General features: G+C 35.4%; 1 protein-coding gene across 1 annotated transcript in view; it reads left to right on the plus strand.

Annotated features, from left to right (window-relative positions):
* The first annotated feature begins 1848 nt into the window (after positions 1 to 1848).
* The window catches only part of GMNC (geminin coiled-coil domain containing), a 41672-nt gene continuing 26365 nt past the window's right edge, over positions 1849 to 17155 (plus strand). Inside the window, exon 1 of the mRNA XM_077754520.1 lies at positions 1849 to 1974. Coding sequence (XP_077610646.1) covers positions 1849 to 1974 — 126 coding nt within the window. The remainder of the gene's footprint in view (positions 1975 to 17155) is intronic.

Below are 17155 nucleotides of genomic sequence, written 5' to 3' on the forward strand. Positions count from 1 at the left end.
ATCTGATGAGAAAATCCTGTTTTGGCCCCATTGAAGGTGTTTTTCAAAAAATTAGAAGCTCTAAGGAGATAGAGCACTGATATGTGAGCTCCCAGAGTTGTCTCTCAGTGTATGGGGTTGAGGCAAACTTCCCTTCACCTAAGAGACCCTATTAACTCTTTTGCCCTGTGCAATTTCTTTACCTAATGTCCTAAATAAGCTCTGCTTTTAGACTTGATAGAGTCTCGCCTTTCTTGGATTCCCTGTTTCAGTGAAATACACTCCGAGGCATCAGGCCACTGAAAGACACTGTTGGAACTATGTGAGGATAATGCATGTCACTCTCTGTCTCATTTTTAGCGAACATATATTCACACATAAATGGGACCAGGCCTGATGCTAAAAGGTTTATGTACATTAACTCAATTCATCCTTACACCAAGCCCCTGAGGTAGATCCGGTAGGTGAGGTGCTATTCACAGATGGGGAAACCATAACCTAGAGAAGTTAACAATGTTCTCAAGGCCACACTGTTGCTGAGTATTAGAGGCTTGACCCAAACCATCTGATGATGGATTCCATGCTCCACACTGTCCCACTTCTTATCTTTCTTATTCCAAGATTCTTCTGTGTGTATTTTCAGCAAAATGTGGAATTTTGTGTGTTTAAAATGAATTATAGCTAATTTAAAAAAGAAAGTCTATATAAACCATTCTCAGGAAACCAAACAACGACCATACACACACACACACACACACACACACACACACACACATTCACCCACACTCAACACTGTTCATGTGTATCCTGGGTAATGGCAGAACATAGATATGAGTCTACTTCATCATATCTGTAACTTGTCTCCTCCCATCTATGAGTTCACTGTAAAGTCATTAAGACAATCTAGTAAGAGAGGCTACATAATCATTTTTATATAATTATCTATGCTGTTTTATTTATTATTTACTTATTTCTTTGTTTTTAAGTTTATTTATTTAGAGAGAGTAAAAGAGAAAGCAAGCATGAGTTGGGGAGGGACAGAGAAAGAGAGAGAGGGAAAGAGAGAATCCTAAGCAGGCTCTGCACTGTCAGCACAGAGTCTGACTCAGGGCTCGAACTCAGGAATAGCGAGATTATAACCTGAGCCGAAATCAAAAGTCAGACACTTCACCTACTGAGCCACCTAGGCACCCCTCTATGCTCTTTCAAGTGATCTACAAAATATGTGTACTGTCTATACTACCCTGAACAACTGACACAAGAAAATCAGTAAGTAAAAGACAATGATTTGAAACTACTTAGCAAATCTTTAAAGAGCAGAGTTTCCTGGTAGTTAAACTAATCCTCCATAGATAGCATGGAGGTTTTGTGTTTGTTTGTTTTGTGTTGTTTGGTTTTGTTTTTGTATCTAGAAAATTCAGAGTTTTAGTTTAAGTTTATAAAACTTAGATAACAGGTCTAAGAATCAATGAACAAAACCAGAGATACCCCATTGATTGTGGCTAATTTTGAGTGGAAGCCTTTATGGTACAGAGACTATAGCACCCTAAATATTTGGGTATAAGTGATGGATATCAAGTACAAGTACAATATACAAATTTGTGGATAATAGAAAAGATATGTTTGGTTACAACTATGCAGCCGAATACTAGAGGTGTGTGATTTTCCAAGTTGCCTGTAAGACATAGAATTTAAAGAATATTTCAAGCTATCCACTATTAATTTCCCAAGACCCTTCCTTTTCATAAAATGGGAAATCCACTTTATTCTTCATCAGACCCAGTCACAATTCAGTCTAATATGTCTTCCCCTTATCTTTATACATCTGCCTTTTCCCATAGGTAATTCAAGTATAAATAGTGTACTTGCATGGCTCTTACCGAAGGCTCTCCTGCAGCCCTTTCCTCAAGGCTTCTTCCACGGCAATCACGTTATAAGAGAATGACTCCAATAAAAGATGACATCTGTGCTTCAGATCGTTGTGAACCATTTCAGGTAGGCCATGTGTTCTACCTTGACCTAACATCTCATTTCTGTTCCCACTATTGTGGGCAATTAAACGGGGGCTTGTAAGGAGCCAGTTGACTGGTCGTGTGCCGACTATCACCACAAGAGCTTAAGGGCCACAAATCTCTGTTATTACCAAGCTGTTGCTGCCAGAAGCATGCTGATTCCTGACAAAAAGAATAGATTAGGATCAATCAAATCTCCCCCAGGCTTGTCAGTGGGACTTTTAACCACACCTTCTACCTCAAACTTTACCCTTTACCTCCTTCCAAACACCTACGCAGCAGCAAGCTAACAAGGTGTCTGCCAAACCATATGTTCATAATTAGTTAACTTGTCTGTCGCTAGAGGCACCACTGATTCAGCAACAGCCCTCAAGGGTGTTGGGCATCCAATAAGACACCACCAACCAGCAACGGCCCCTCCCCTTGGCGGTAGGAGAAGAGGAATACTTAATTCCAGCTGTGGCATTGTTAAGTGAATTAACTTTATCCTCAATTTAAAAAGCCAGCATGAAATCAAAGGAGACTCCAGAAAAGAAAAATAGAGAAAATGGAAAAAAAAAAAATGCTTGTAAAGGTTAACTCAACAAGTCTGATGAATGAAACTCAACTGGTTGGCCCCATTTAGCCAATCACTGCAAAGCAGGTTTCTGGCAGCCTTGTTACTTCTGGCATAATTCTTCCTTTTATTTCCCAGTTCTGTGGTTAAGGTCTCTTGTTACACACAGAGGGGATTGATGATATAATTGTTTATGAGCCAGTGGAACACATTTTTAGGTAGTAGTGAGGTTACCGGGGAATGAGAAATTAATGTTAGAAACAGCAGTGTACGATGCTGGCTAAGAAACCTCATCTCAAGGTAAGAAGTGCTACATCTAAAACTATATTTGCAGTCTACTCTTTGAGGCTATAAATGCTTGCATGTGTGCTTTTCTTAATGAAAAAGAGTTGGCAGACAACATTTTTCAAAAAGTTCTAGGGAAAGGAGAATTATGAAATATTTTTATTCCCATTGATTAAGGAAGAAATATCTAATACTTGGATTAAAATGTACATTAAATGAGAATCACTCATGAATTTTTCTACTTTCAACAAAATTACTTATGCAGATACTTCATATAAGTTTGTTTAAAAGATTAAAAATTAATTCTAAAGGCATAATATGATCCTGAATTTTACTAGCCAGAATTTGGCAATCTCATTTTTTGTTTGGAAGCTTTCAAGAATATGGGGAATAAATCCGTAAAATTGAAAAAAAATTAGGAATACTTTTTATAACTTAAATATTATAAATTTTATCTTAAATTTATATAAACTAATGCAATTATCTAAATTGGAATAAAATATTAGGTAAGTAAAAAGATGCTTTCTTAATGTATACACTTAAAATAAAAATTGCTATAAAAACTGAGTGACAAAATGCAACTGGGTAAAAAAGACAAACAATATTTGTATTTTTACAAACAATACCCATGAGACCAAAATTGTGGATATAAACATACAAAAAGATAGAAAATTGAAATTCTAAAAATAAGATAAAATAGTTTCTGTCACAATTATCAATGAAAAACCAGTTTATTATTAAGCAATGCTAATCTTAGAATATTGTGATTTTGATGCTGTACTTGATGTTTTTAGGAAATCATTTTGTAAAGTAATCTAAGAATTTTAGACAATGTAAAGGACAGGGCCAGAACAAACCCAAGATCTAGATATCTACCAAGGATAGGTCACTGTTTTTGGTATCAGCTTGAGATCTAATTTCATTGTCAATTACATAATCTCTGCTATTATATTAAATAACCACTGAGGTTGGCAAGGGACTCAGGGGTCTTGAGTAACAGACATTGTCATGATGATATGTGGCTTTAAAGTAAATTAAGAAACAACTGATGTGGTTTGGGACCAGGGAATTAGAAAGCATAAGCCAAAGGGAAAATGCAGAAACCACAGATTGGTACAAGTTACAGGCAATTTTCTTAATAAACCCCTTTATGATAATGTCAGACAAGACACGTCAAGCACCTTCCCTATACTCTATGGAACAAACAAATTAATAATCACAGCCAAATGTTTCCTTTCAAGACTAGTCACCATCCTAAAAAAATTTTTTTTACAGCCTACTTGTCATTGAGCAAGGTAACACTTTTAAAAAAAAAAGCAAGAAGAAAATAATCTGCTAAAAAATGCCCATAGATTAATAAACTCCTTTTTCAGTTTAGTCTCTCTAAAAATTTCAATTTTGATGTATTCTAAATAAAATAAAGCATGATGCAACTAAAAATATTATTTACAATTCCATAGTAGGAGGTCTTTATTTTAGCTTTCATTGTGGTTGATTTATGATGACTTAATTTATAATGATTATTGTACCATGGGGTTTGAAGATATTCAGGCTAGAAATGGGAGATAATGTGAATTGGATTTTAAGAATTGATATTGAGGAATCTTGAAATCTCATAGCCTTGTTGCATTAAGAAATAATGAACCACAGAAGAACAGAAAATGGTGTTCTAATGATGAATGGGGTGTTTTAACACACACACAAAAAAATGGCAATGGTGAGCAGTGAAGATTGGAAGAAAATGAGAGGCTTGTGGAAGGTGCTGTGCTCTATATTCATGACAGGACTTTGGGCAAGGACAGTGGAAATGGGGTTAGATGGAAAGAGATACATATGAGATGTATTATTAAGACTGAATCAGATGGCTGCAAGTAATGAAAGAAGAAATTCAAGATAATAATGCCAAACTGGCAAACTTGGGTAACAAAAACATGACAGTGGAAAAAGTAATGTGAAGACAAGGATAGTGGAAGTCAGTTTTTTGACGAAGGAAATACTGAGTTTCATTTTAGTCAAATTAAACTTGAGGAGCAATTGCACAGTGGGAATAAGTATCTGACAGGTCTGGGTTCTGATTAGTGGAGGGGGACCATTTCAGTCTGAGAGTGGCTAATATGGTGAGGATTGTTAGACACCTGCAAGTGGTGTGACCTTCAAGGGAGTGGATATAAATCAAGAGGGCAATAGGTCAGGTCCTAGGTGTTAACTCGCAGGGCAAAGGAGCAGAAGGGAAAGAAGTTAGGAATGAGAACATAGGAAGAGAGCAAAAATAGTCAGGTAATGGAATCTACTGGATTTAGTGAAATTCTAAAAAGCAAAAAAGGATAAAAATCTGTTGTGGAACATTAAAGAAAATGGCTAAAAGTCCAGTTATATGCAGTTAAACATCAGCGGCATTTTTCAAATTCCATTTCTCAAATGTGGAAGCCAATGTGATCAACCAGTATGGAGTCCATGTGCACAGAGAGGTAAGATTTTATAATGTATTACTTAGCCATTTATAACCATGCTTATTAGGCAATGGGTCAGCAATTCTCCTTTATTATGTCGTTCTTATTCATGTTTGGATAAGAAGGTTATACTAGTTTAATAAAATGAATTGGGATGTTTTCTCTTTTTCTCTTCTCTGCAACTTTTGCAATAAATTAAAATTATTAGTTCTTTGAAAGTTGGATTAAAAACCCACATATACGGGCACCTTGGTGACTCAGTGGGTTAAGCATTTGACCTTGGCTCAGGTCATGATCTCATGTTCCTTGTGTTCAAGCCCCAAGATGAGCTCTGGGCCTACATCTCAGAGCCTGGAGGCTGATTCAGATTCTGTGTCTCTGTCTCTCTATGTCCCTCTCCCACTCATGCTCTGTCTCTCTCATTCTCTCTCAAAAATAAATAAACATTAAAAAAATTAAAAACCCACATATAAAACCATCTGATCTCAGTGTATATGTTAGAAGAAAGTTTTCAACTATGCATTTAGTTTATTTAAAAGTTATTACAGTATTCAGAGGTTTTTTCCTCTCTTGAGTCATTTTATTAATTCATATTTCTACAAGAGTGATCATTTCTTCTAAGTTTCCAAACATATTTGCATTAATAAATTCATAGTATGTTATGGTTTTTTAAAAACTCAATTATATCTAAAGTTATAGCTCCCTTCTAATATTTAAATTTCTCTTTTCATAATCAGGTACCTATTATGTCTATTGGATTACCATCTTTCAAAAAATTACTATTGAATTTGATTTTTTTTTCAGGTTTTTTTGTTTCCCAGCATTTTCATTTAAGCTTGTGAATCGAAATCATCATTTCACACAAATTTTTGTGCAAAATTATTTTATGTAGTTCTCAACATTTTATGATACTTGTGACTTTTTCTTTAGCTTATTTATTGTTTAAACCTGTATACATGGGCTTTACTTGTTTCAGGTGTATTGGCTTTGGTTTATATTCTGATTTCTAATTTTATTAAAGGGCCATTCAATTGCCAGAGATTACTCACTAATCTCTGAGTGCAGCAAGGCAAAAGAGTGATACTTACTATCTCAATTGTCCAATACCAAAAAAAAAAAGAAATGACAGAAGCTTGGGCCAAGGTGGTGGGATGGGAATGAAAGTAATTGGGGTATTAGGACAGTCATTTAGGGTTGAGACTTCATGACTGACTATAGAAGGTGAGGGTAAGGGAAGAGTCAAATGTGACTTCCTTGATAGATTCTGGCTTGAGCGACAGAATGGATGGTGTTTACCATTTACTGAAATGGAGAAGGTTGAGAATAATAGCAAAGAAAATTGCATTCAATTTTGGACAAATTGTGCCAGTGTTGCCAGTAAGGTATCAAGAAGGAGATAGCAAGAATGTAATAGATATACAGACCTTGAGATCAAAATCATAGTTCAGGCTAGATGTATAAATTTTGAAGTCCTCAAGATATAGAAAATCATTGAAACTATGGCAGTAGATCAGTTTGCTGAAAAAAGGTTTGTAGAAGAAGAAAAGGGACAAGACTGAAAGCTTGAGAAATTCCAGTAGTCTATTAGGAGAGGAGGTGACAATGGACAGTCTGAAGTCACAGAGAGATTGAAGAGGAGGACTTGTGGTATGTCATGGTAGGCAAGAGAAGGAAGTGTTTTGAGGAAAAGGAAATCATGAGTGAAGAGATGTAATTAACACTAAAATTAAGATGAATAACTGAAAACTATTTTGATACTTAATATACATTATAGGAAATTGAATTATAAACCTATGATTTTCCAACTGAATACCCATTAGTATTATGACTAATAATACTAGTAAGGATTTTAATAGTTCAGAAAGTCCTATGAATTGCACCTATTTAATTGACTGGATTAAATAGCACTGTCAGATCATTAAGTCTAGTAGAAATTCTAATATGGTAAGTGCATACCATGCTTCAACAAAAGTGATAATCACTTTATACAAAGGAACTTTGAAAAAAAATTGTAGTTTCTGGAGCACAAAATGGTTTTAAACAAAGAAATGCCTCCTTTAATAATGGTAGTAAATCTCTCAATTTTGTTTTGTGATTTCTAATTTGTCAAGCACTTTTTATATTATTTCATTTAATTGTCAATGTTGTTGAAGGAAGAAGAATCTGTCTTCTCTTTTCTTCATGTATCTGCCTTAACCCTATAGAAGGACACTTCTGTCGATAATTCTAACTTTTTTCTTCAGCCTCTTTCTGGTTTCTGACCATAAAAAAGAGATTGGTCATTGACTGCACTAAACATGGGTCAGCTTGCATTTTGGGGGTAGACAAAGTTACTCTTCTGTAAGAAGTAGGCAAGTGCCTTGATCGTTCTTTTACTTCTTGAACTCAGGTGCCAAAATCTTTGTTTCCTATTGGCATGTGAAAAACACACCTAGTCACATGCTGTTGGGGTCTAACTTCACAGTTCAGTCTCATATTTCACTCTTTCTGTTCTGTGCTATGAGGTGAAGTAGAGCAGCTATAAACAATCATATGACTTGTTGAGTGAATGGAATTTGTTCCACAAATAGCCATACTAGACTTAAAGAAATGTCACTTAGACATCTAAGCCTAAGTGCATTCTTCTATCATATTTTACCAGAAGAACCCTGTATTGGGGATTATCAGGTGAACCCCCAAATTAACACACACACACACACACTTTTTCTCATTGCTGTATTAATTTTATATGTGTGTATACTCCCTTGGCAAGCAAACTCAGGAGAAGAAATGAATTGTTATTCATGTATTATAAATTTAAAACCAAGGTCCCAAGGTCTTGCAATTTAACCAAACTCAAACAATCAATAAAACCAGAACTAAGATTTAAATCCAAATCTTTTCAGTTAGCTTTTAGTCTTATTAAACCTAATTTATATTTTTTGCACAGATATTATGTAATTAGTTGACTTTGATTAATCAAAATGTACATAGCATTTTTTGCATTCTTCTATATGCTCTTTGTCATGTGTATTCATCAATGACTCAAGTATATCATCTATTTTACTAACACCCAGTAATATAGGGACTTCGTGGGTTTCATATAAAAAAAGTGCTCCAAACTAGAGGAACAGTCTTTTGAAAATGGAAGCCAGAGTAAGAGAGAGGGGAGAGCAATATTAAATGTTAATATAATTTCCATACCTGAATAGGAAATAAAATATTATCAAATAACTCACTGGTTTGTCATCTTTACATAAATATTATCAAAATGTGGGCCTCTGGCTGGTATTCCCACATCAAAACTTTTACAGATCAGAAAAAAAAAAAAAAACAGAGAAAGAGAACAAATGCAGAGTCACACTTAATAAATGCAACAAAACTGTAACTATCTCAACTTTGAAATATTATAGTCAGAAATGGCAGCTGATAGTCTCATGTGAATGATAATGAGTTCACAGTAAAAACCCATGCAGCTTCTGAAGAGTATAAATATTCTGGGAGGTTAAAAAAATGGGATGTCTGATGCTAGAGAGTATAAAGCTAATGGAACAGAAAAAAAAAAAAACCCAAGTGTCTAAAACCTGGATATAAATATTCTTAGAATTATAAAGGAGGAGGTGTGAAAATAAGAAGCAAGAATCAGAGATATTGGTTTTCAAAAATATAATAGCTGAAGTAAAAAATGAAAGAATTAGGTAAGAGAATGATACAACCTAATATAGAAATGATATTAGAGACCTGGTAATACTTTCATAGTAAGAATACAACAAATAAAGGAAAACAATATAAAGAAAACAATAAATTAAAAGAATAACCAAGAATTCCTCATCTTGAAGACATAAAATCTTAGACTGAAAAGCTTGGTAGAGCTTCAAACCTTAAAGAGAAGAAAATCTCAACACCTTAAAGATATACTGATATATAAGAATATCAAAGCCGATATCTAACATAATCCAAGAGAGTAAGGAATTAGTCTATACAAGCAGCAAAGAATCAGATTAACTGATTAATCTCAAGAAGATTAGCTCTTCTTGATCTACAAATATGTTGGACTATTTCTTAATAAAAAATAATACAAATGCTAATTAACTTCTCACTTTAAACTATACTATCAATAGGAGGATGGATAGATCTTTTTTTGTTGTTCACAAATTTCCCAAATCTACTTGCTTTGGAAGTTAAGAAATGAGCTCATAATACTTAAGTTTCAAAAGAGTCTTTATCAAATTATATTTATTTTTTTGTAGCATGTTCTTCAAAAAGTACACAGGGACAGGACATCATAGCTCTCCTTTTATAATATCATCAAAAAAAGTATCTTACTTGCGAATAATGGCTTTCAGGATCCTGCTTTTATGATTGTACTTCTCTTCCATTGGCTTCTAAAAGTGCTTTCTAATGTGTTCATAAACTTAAAGATGAAGGATAGACAATTCTAGACCTGGTTGGTATTTAAAGCAAATTAAGTTTGCCTCATGCTAGCAAGTCATATAACATGTTATGTTTGCTGCAACAATTTTTCTTACATTTACTTTAGAGCAAAAAGTGAAATCACTTTCTCAATCAGAACGTGGACTCTCATTAAGAGACATATAGCCCTTGCTTAAATCTGATTATAGTACAAAAGTCTTCAGGAAGCCCCCTCTAGTGTCTGAAGGATGCAACAGCTTATTGTCAAAGGATTTGAGAGACCCAAAGATGTGAGAATTGTAGATTGTCTCCTCTAACTTGGTTCAAAGGGACCATGAGGATCATCAACCCAATACTCATTCTGTTTACAAATAGGAAAACCAAATGTCTAGGGATAAAGTGCCTTGTCTAAGATCACACTGAAAGTCAACAGTATTTATGAAGTAGTAGAATCCAGGTCTCTTGACTCCCAGTTGACAAAAAATCTATTCTAACCTGAGGACTTGAATTCAGGCCATCAGGCCCAGAGTAGAATAAAAGTAAGGAATTTTGAGGATGTGAGATTTTTTTTTAATGGAAAAAGTACAGAAATAAGGGGAGGGTCACTGGGCTAAAGAAAAAGAGAAAGTTAGTAAAAAGGGTGAGGGAACTGTAGTTACTTTATTTAAAGAACAGGAAGTCAGGGATAAGGGAGGAAGAATGACAGATTAAGGTTTAACATCAGAGTTTATTGATAGGTGATGAGCATATGCAAAAATATGGATTTTATTTGTGGCACTGAAAATAAGATCACTAATGAAGTTTAGGTTCCAATTTCCCACGTATTAAAAGTTGTCATCTGGGGGCGTCTGAGTGGCTCAGTGAGTTAAGTGTCGGAGTCGGTTTTGGCTCAGGTCACGATCTCAGGGTTTGTGAGAACCCTGCATCCAGCTCTGTGCTGATGGTGTGGAATCTGCTTGGGGTTCTCTCTTCCCCTCTCTTTCTGCCCCTCCACAGCTTTCTCTCCCTCTCCCTTCCTCCCTCCCTCACTCTCTCTCTCTCTCTCAAAATAGAAATAAACATTTTTTTAAAGAAAGTTGTCACCTAGTTGTCTCTTTTTCTTGTCACCGGTCTCAAAAGAGTTTATTGATAATACAGAACATGAAAATGTCAAAAGAAGGCAAGAAACCTTGATTTTCCATCCATTCCAGTTCATGATAATGGACATCAGTGATGGTGTTAAGCTAAACTAAAAACAGTCCTCTATATTATCCTTGAAAATGATGTGCAACTTTTGGTCTCCCCATCCTTCCCTCAAAATGTATAATGAGCAAAGCTTCTCTGGCAAATACTTCTAGAATTATCTCTAAAAATGTCATTTTGAAACAGCCTAATTACATTATCTTTGAGGGTGTGGCTTTAGTACGCATTCTATTGCTAGATTTAGTCTGTGAAAAATATTCATCTGTTTCTTTTTAATGAGCATTAATGTGATAGTGTTCTGTAAGGGTAGAGATGTGCACCAGGAAGCTCACAGTCTCGTGGGGGAGAACACAAAAGTACAGAAGAGAAGACTGGGGACATATTGTATCTAGTACTTTTTAACTCCCAGCCTTTTTTAGGTCTTAGAAATTATGGAATGTGATGCTGGAGCACTCTGGAGATGTGTTCCCAAAATACTATTGCCTGGTACTAAGGATATCTAACACATAAGTTCCTCTTTACCCATAACACCAGTGTAGAAGGTGAGTGAACAAAGAAGATACAGCTTGAAGAGGGATCCAACAGTTACAAATGCTTTAGAGAAGAAGCCACAACATGGAACAAAGAGCATGAGCACAAAATTGAGAAAGTGCCTCACCTGCTTGGGGAATAGCATGTAAGTGGATGAGAATTCCTCATTCTCTATAATGTATGCCATGGATATAATTATAAAACTCCTGAAGGCTGGCTTGTTTACTCATTAACTGAGCTTGTCTGTGCCAGGCAAGAGTGGTAGACTTGCAGATAAATGAACTCTACTGAATCTATCTACAACCACTTTCATCATTTGGGTCAAACTGCTGTAAAGTCCCTTTTAAAAATAAAATGGATTGGGACACCTGGGTGGCTCAGTCCATTAAGTGATCACCTTCGGCTCAGGTCTGATCTCAAGGTTTGTGAGTTCAAGCCCTGCTTGAAGTTGAAGCCAGTGTTGGGCTCTGTTGCTGACAGCTCAGAGCCTGGAGCCTGCTTCAGATTCTGTGTCTCCCTCTCTCTCTCACCCTCCCCCGCTCTCAGTCTGTATGACTCTCTTCCCCCCAAAATGTAAACATTAAATAAATAAATAAAAATTAAAAGGGCTTCATAGGAATTTCATTCTCTCCCTCATCTCCAATTTTCACCATTATTATTATAAATGAACTTGAATACCAAGTAGGTCAAATATATTGAGAACCAAACTTGTGCCATGCACTGTTCTGAGTACTTTTACACACATTGCTTCATTTTACATTTATAAAAACTCTCATCAGTGGACAACCCTACGGGCTCTTCAGTATAAGAGAAACAGTCAAAGCATCACGGCATTCCCAGCAAAGCTGGGCCATCGTATCTTTCAGCAAGTTGCTGTATTTAAGATAGTATATATTATAGGATTCCTATATTTTTTTTAAACTTTTTTTTAATGTTTTATTTATTTCTAGGAGAGAGAGTGAGAGAGACAGCGTGAGCAGGGGAGGGTCAGAGAGAGAGGGAGTCACAGACTGAAACAGGCTCCAGGCTCTGAGCTGGCAGTCAGCACAGAGCCCGACGCGGGGCTCGAACCCACGAACCGCGAGATCATGACCTAAGCGAAAGTCGGACGCTTAACCGACTAAGCCACCCAGGAGCCCCGGATTCCTATATTTTTAAAGAGTGAAACATTTAAGTGAATCTCATACAGCTGTATCTATGAAAATTTTATAAATCTACTGGAAATACCATTAAAACTAAAATGCTATAAGCATTTTTCAACTGGTGAATGACTCTACCCTGCTTCAAAACAGGATACCTACTTGCGCAGGACAAGCAAAGTATGACGGTGGAAGTGGAGACACACAGATCTAAGTTCAAATTGTAATTTGACCCCTATGTCAAATAATATCTCCTTCAAGATTCCATTTTCCCACTTTTTTAAACCTACCAGCTCTTCTCTAAAGCACATTATAAAATCCCTAATTATATCAAATGTAGTTTATTGTTTTTACCCCTTGCTACAACTTCCCTTTCTTCCCCACATTCATCATCTTACCCAGGAGCATTCATTTAGTTATGAGAGGGACCCAAGTCCAACAGATACTCTACAAACAAGTACTCTGATGGGATATAAGTCAAAGTACTTACAAGTAAAGTAAAGTAAGTCCTACGTTGTATTCACAAGGAAGAGATTGAAATACGTTGAAGTTGCTTTGGGACATCTTTCATAGCTTCATTTTGTCCCATTACCTGAAAAGAATCCACATCTTTCCAATATTTTGCTCACTTAATTCTTACCCTGCTTGACCTCTACCTTCCATAAGGCATCTAGTTTCTTGACTGTTCTCTCCGATCCTTTCAGTCTTCTTGAGAGATTTTTCCTTTATGATCCAACACTTCTACCGGCCCTTTATCCAAACCTCCAAGTCTGTCACTGTACTGAAGTTCCTATAAAACTTGTCAACAAACCCTCAAATACAGATCAATCCAAACACCCTTTTTATCTGTCTCTACCCCTACGTTACTCATCACATAATTTAGTTACTACATATCCATGGTCTTTCTCTTTATCTGAACTCTTAGAGCTGAGAATTAGTTCTGTTTCTCTCACTTCTGTGGCAATTTTTAACCTTCATTGCTTTTCATAAGCCTGTATCTCTGTCCCTCATTGGATTTATTGTTTTCTTTGTAGAGAACATAGGAATTATCCAAGTAGGTACTTTCTCAATCTTCTATCAAAGATTGTGTCACATCAATCTTCCATACCCCTTTTTTTAAATCACTAATTAGTTCCTTTTCTTTTTGAAGTTCTAAACCCCATTCTTTTTCTACATCTTGAATCCCATATGCTTCCTGTATCACACATGTACACCTTATACATAAGTTTCTTTTATGTAATTTATCTTATTAAAACTTTGCATTTGGATACAATGTTCATGTTTATAAAAATGTTATTAAGATAATATTTTTTCCAAAAATAATAAATAGATTCCATATTATTCCAACCAAAACCCAGCAGTCTTTGCTAGAAATTGACAAGCTGACATTGAAATGCAAATGGCCAAGAATAGCCTAAATATCTTTTGAGAACAAAAGATAAGATTTCAACACTTAGTATAAAAATATAGTGATTAAGGCAGTTCATTACTGGAGCAAAAAAGAACCAAAAAAGAAGATGAATTGAACAAAAGAGGGAATATAAGTTAAACTCAAATATATGATCACTTGATTTATGATTTGTGAAAACAGTAAACACAGAAATGCAGTGGAGAAAAAGAACAATTGTGTTAATAAATATATTGAATCAAGTGGGTATATTGTGGAGAATGATGAATCTTACGCTCTACTAACACAATAAAACATATCAGATAGACTTCAGAAATAAATGTACAAGGTAAGGGAAAAAAGATCTTTTTCAGAAGAAAAGATAAGGGTGGCCAAATGTTTGGGGCTAGCCAAAGGTTTAAAAAATAGGACACAACCATCAACAGATGAATGGATCAAGAAGATGTGGTTTATCTATACCATGGAATACTACATGGCAATGAGAAACAATGAAATCTGGCCATGTGTAGCAACATGGATGGACCTTGAGGGTGTTATGCTGAGCGAAATAAGTCAGGCACAGAAGGACAAATATCATATGTTTGCACGTATAGGAGGATTAGGAGGAACTTGACGGAGGAACAAGGGGGAGAAGAAGGGCGGAAATGGTGGGGGAAAGGGAGAGAGGCAAACCATGAGAGACTCTTGAATGCTGACAAAAACTGAGGACTGATGGATGTGGGGGGAGGGGGGATGGGCATGGAGGAGGGCACTTGTGGGGATGAGCACTGAGTGTTATGTGGAAACTAATTTGACAATAAACTATTTGTAAAAAAAAAAAAAAAGAAAAAAAAAGGAAAAAAATAGGACACAAAGGAATTAGCATAAGGGAAATATTGATCAATTAAACAATTTTAAAATTCAGAATTTCAGAATATCAAAAGATATCAATTGGAGTGCAAAGGTAACACCCTGAGTAGGTGAAGAATTTCTGTTTTGTTTATAATGAAACAATTACTCAACTAACCTTTGATAGGATTAATGTATAATAGATGGATTTTTGGGTTCTCATTAAATATTTGATTACTTTGGAAACTGTGCAGTAAATGCCTACTAAATTCCAGGGATGGTGTGCTGGAGTCTTTATATTCATGATTCATTTATTCCTCATTACAACCATGCAAACTATGTGGTGATATATTTATAAAAAATCAGATTCGGAAGGTTTTACAATCTCACAATCTCACAATCTCACTTGCAGTAGGAGATAGAGCTATGATTTAAGTCACAGTCTGAATTCAAAGTCTGAATTCTCAAAATGTGTCTTGGTTGACTTACTTTAGATCTAGATGTGTGCATATTCTGTATGACCTATTCCATAGGTGTAGTATATCTCATATTTTGAATAGAAAGTGATTTGAATATCATTTTTTAAATGTTTTTATTTATTTCTGAGAGAGAGAGAGAGACAGTGAGCAAAGGAGGGTCAGAGAGAGAGGGAGACACAGAATCTGAAGCAGGCTCCAGGCTCTGAGCTAGCTGTCAGCACAGAGCCCGACGCGGGGCTCGAACCCACGAACCATGAGATCATGACCTGAGCCAAAGTCGGATGCTTAACCGACTGAGCCACCCAGGTGCCCCTGAATTTCATTTTTATGACATAAACCTCAGTGGATTCTTGAATTTGCCTAATCTCATAGCTAAGTGGGTTTGAGGCAATGCTGAAGTGAAAGCAAAAGAGGAAAGGAAAACTTCAGTGAAAGAGAAGAAAAGGGGATCCAGAAGAACTCCGATGTAAAAAGACATAGAAATAAACAGGAAGGCATTATATAGCTTACAAACAGAAAAGTAGTATTTTTGCATAGTAGAAAGACTGTATGTACTAGACTAGAAATATGGACACGTGCAAACAAGAAAGAGCTGTGCTAAGGTCTCAAGTGTGAACCTGGCAAAGTCCTATAATCTCTGTGCTACTTCCTTTGTTACCAAAGGAGCGAAATGGACCGAAGGGTTCCAAATGTTCTTTGCATCTGGTAGTAAGTGAAGCTCTGTGTGTCTACCAGGTGCTACACGGAGGGCAAGATCATACACAGCCATTGTAAAGTGTCCAAATTTGTCTATAAATGTTTTTTTCCTTTTCATTTATTGTTCAAAATTATTTATTAGTCATATTTAAGTCAATGCTTTAAAGAACTGAATTTATTTAAATCACAATGCTTTTTTTTTCCTCCCATGACCCTCTATCAGACATGTGTTTTATATTAAATTGTAGTGAGTTCAGTATCAAGAGGACAGTGGTACTGATTTAGTGCCCCATGTGACTATCTTGGCCGTTTTAATATATATGTATTTCACATGTACACCTTATACATAAGTATCTTTTCTGTAAATAAATACCATTGTGCACATCTCTGGACCACATGCATACATAAAACAGTGTGAATCAGCCAAAATCCCATAGAGGGCAGTATGGTTTTAGCTGACACAGTATTAAATCCTATTTCATTGTAAAGAATGTAATAACTCTTTCTTTAAAAAATTAAAAAGAGAGGCAGAGGACTGACTTCTAATTATAAAGTTACATACAATCATTGTAAAATCTTTGGGATATACCAAAGTAAATATAGTTTTTAAAGAACCAGCAATTGATGTGATATATGTGTGTGTTTGTGTGTGTGTGTGTGTGTGTGTGTACCTTTTGTTGCTCATCTTTTAGGATTACTGAAATCACATATATATTTATTCAGTAATCCTAAAAGATGTATATATACACACACATATATATAAGTGATTTCAGTAATCCTAAAAGATGAACAACAAAAGATATTTATCCTTTACGGATTAAAAAAATGGTTAACTTTACAGAGCAACTAAATTAAAACAAAGTAAAAATAAAGTCTAATTATTCTGATTTCTTGGATCTTGGCAAGATCAATGTTTAGGAATATGAAATAAAATGAACATTATTTCACAAAACAATGCAAAAATAGAAAATCACATAAATGCATAAAAAATAAAACAATGTTAACAATTATTATTTAAATTGAAAATGCACTATAGTTTCCCATAAAAATACTTGTTTTTAAACTTGATTTAAAAAAATCCAGCTCTATGCTATTTAGAAGAATCAGAATGAAAACAAAGTAATGAAAATCCTAAAGCAAATGCAGTTGGGATGGAGAGAAAGAATAACAATGTCAGAAAGTGGGCGTCAGAAGGACTTGGGTGGCTTAGTCAGTTAA

This window comes from Crocuta crocuta, unplaced genomic scaffold, assembly GCF_008692635.1.
Source record: "Crocuta crocuta isolate KB4526 unplaced genomic scaffold, BGI_CrCroc_1.0 scaffold70, whole genome shotgun sequence".
Lineage (NCBI taxonomy): Eukaryota > Metazoa > Chordata > Mammalia > Carnivora > Hyaenidae > Crocuta > Crocuta crocuta.